Genomic DNA, 1,855 nt, shown 5'->3' with positions numbered 1-1,855 from the left:
TGTTCATAGCTGACGCATCTCCAAAAAATTTTTCATGAAGGCGGCCAGCTTCTGAACATCTTCAATTGTGACCGAATTGTACAGAGAGGCCTGGATGCCTCCCACAGACCTGTGCCCTTTCAAGGACAACATATTGAGTTCAAGAGGTTTATCGAGAAATCTTTTTACTAAAGCATCATCTCCTTTGACATTGCCAATGCAGAATGGAATATTCATCTTGCTTCTATTTTGGGGCTCCACTGGACATATGTAGAATCCATGAGAATTATCAGTAATCTCATAAATCATTTGGGATTTGATGGAGCTAAGCTTCTCCATGGCAGCAGCACCTCCATTGTTTTTAATCCATTCCAGGACCAAGCCCATGATGTAGATGCTGAAACATGGAGGCGTGTTGTACGAGGAGCTGTTTCCAGCCTGCACCTTGCATTCCAGGACTGAGGTTGACTCTCGGAGGGCAAACCGCAGTTGGTCATCACGGACAATCACCACAGTGACCCCAGCAGAGCCAACATTCTTCTGGGCACCAGAAAAAATCACATCAAACTTGGAAACATCCACTGGCTTGGACAGGAAGTTTGAGAACATGTCACAAACCAGCACTGCTCCTTTGACATCGGGTATAAAGTCAAACTCCACACCATGCACCGTCCCATTTGCACAATAATACACGTAGGAGGCATCCGGGTTGAGGCTCCAGGTGCTTGGATCTGGAATGTAGGTATAACTCCCAAGTTTAGAGTGAACAATATTTATAGTCCCAAACTTCTTTGCTTCTTCTACAGCCTTAGCTGACCAAGCTCCTGTCACCACATAGTCCACACTCCTTCCTGATTTCAAGCCAATCAGCTTTAATGGGACAGCACTGAACTGGCTCGACCCACCTCCTTGCACAAAAATCACCTCGTAGTTGTCTGGAACAGCTAGCAATTCCCGCACAAGATTCTCTGCATTGTTAATAATCTTGGTAAAATTTGACGACCTGTGACTCATTTCAAGAATACTAATGCCAATTCCTTTGTAGTCTAATAATTCCTTTTGTATCTCTAACAACCCTGAGTGTGGCAGCTTGGCTGGACCAGGCCCAAAGTTGACCACCTACCCCGGGGCGTCCATGCTGCGGCAGCGTGGGTGGTGAGTCAGCCAAGGAGGACTGAGCATGTGAACTGCGAGCGTTCCTGGCGTCTGCGGTGCGAGTCCGCCTGTTATGAAATTAAAAAAAAAAAAAAAACTTAAAAGTGTGCATAAAACACATACTTATGTATATGATCAAATGATATTCAACAATTTATAAATATTACATAAATGATTTATTTTAACAACTCAATGGTGGGTGCTATCATCATCTCCATTCCATTCCCCAGATGAAAAAACTGGGTCTCAGGGATGCTCTGTAATTTGCCCAAGATCAGAGAGCTCAGGCACATGTCCAGTATTTGAAACTGTCTAGCCTTGATCTCAGGTCTGTATCCTTCAACCGTATAGTGTGCTGTTTTTGGTATATAAAACTTTTATCCAGCCTAATTTCTGAATTTTCATTTTTTCTTTATGAAAGTATTTTACTATTTAGAGTAAAATACATTTTAATTCTATTTATTTTACACTTAAGGAAGTTTGTCTCAAGGCTTTATAACCATATTTTAGTTTTGTTGTAAACAGGAAATGACAAACAATGAATTTGATGTCTGACAATATTCAAAAGACTTGGAAGAAACAGCTTATAAAGCAGCTGTTTGATTGCCTAAGGTAAAACTCATAGAATGATCAGATTCTTTCCTGTAAGATTTACTTAGGAATGAAATAATGCTAGGGAAAAATAACTATGGGCAATGAAATATAAATTAAGAATCAAAAT

The 1,855-nt window shown here is 40.9% G+C and overlaps 1 protein-coding gene across 1 annotated transcript; it reads right to left on the bottom strand.

Moving 5' to 3' along the window:
• Positions 1-3: 3 nt before the first annotated feature.
• Positions 4-1,191, bottom strand: LOC116812637 (phosphoserine aminotransferase-like). Its single transcript, XM_032758441.1, is given in 1 exon segment — positions 4-1,191. A coding segment is annotated over 1 exon segment (1,158 nt). The 5' UTR covers positions 1,162-1,191.
• Positions 1,192-1,855: the final 664 nt, after the last annotated feature.

Source organism: Hylobates moloch, unplaced genomic scaffold (assembly GCF_009828535.3).
Source record: "Hylobates moloch isolate HMO894 unplaced genomic scaffold, HMol_V3 SCAFFOLD_9, whole genome shotgun sequence".
NCBI classification, from domain to species: Eukaryota; Metazoa; Chordata; class Mammalia; order Primates; family Hylobatidae; genus Hylobates; species Hylobates moloch.
The sequence above is the reverse complement of the archived record's forward strand: the minus strand, read 5'-3'. Positions and strand labels throughout refer to the sequence as shown.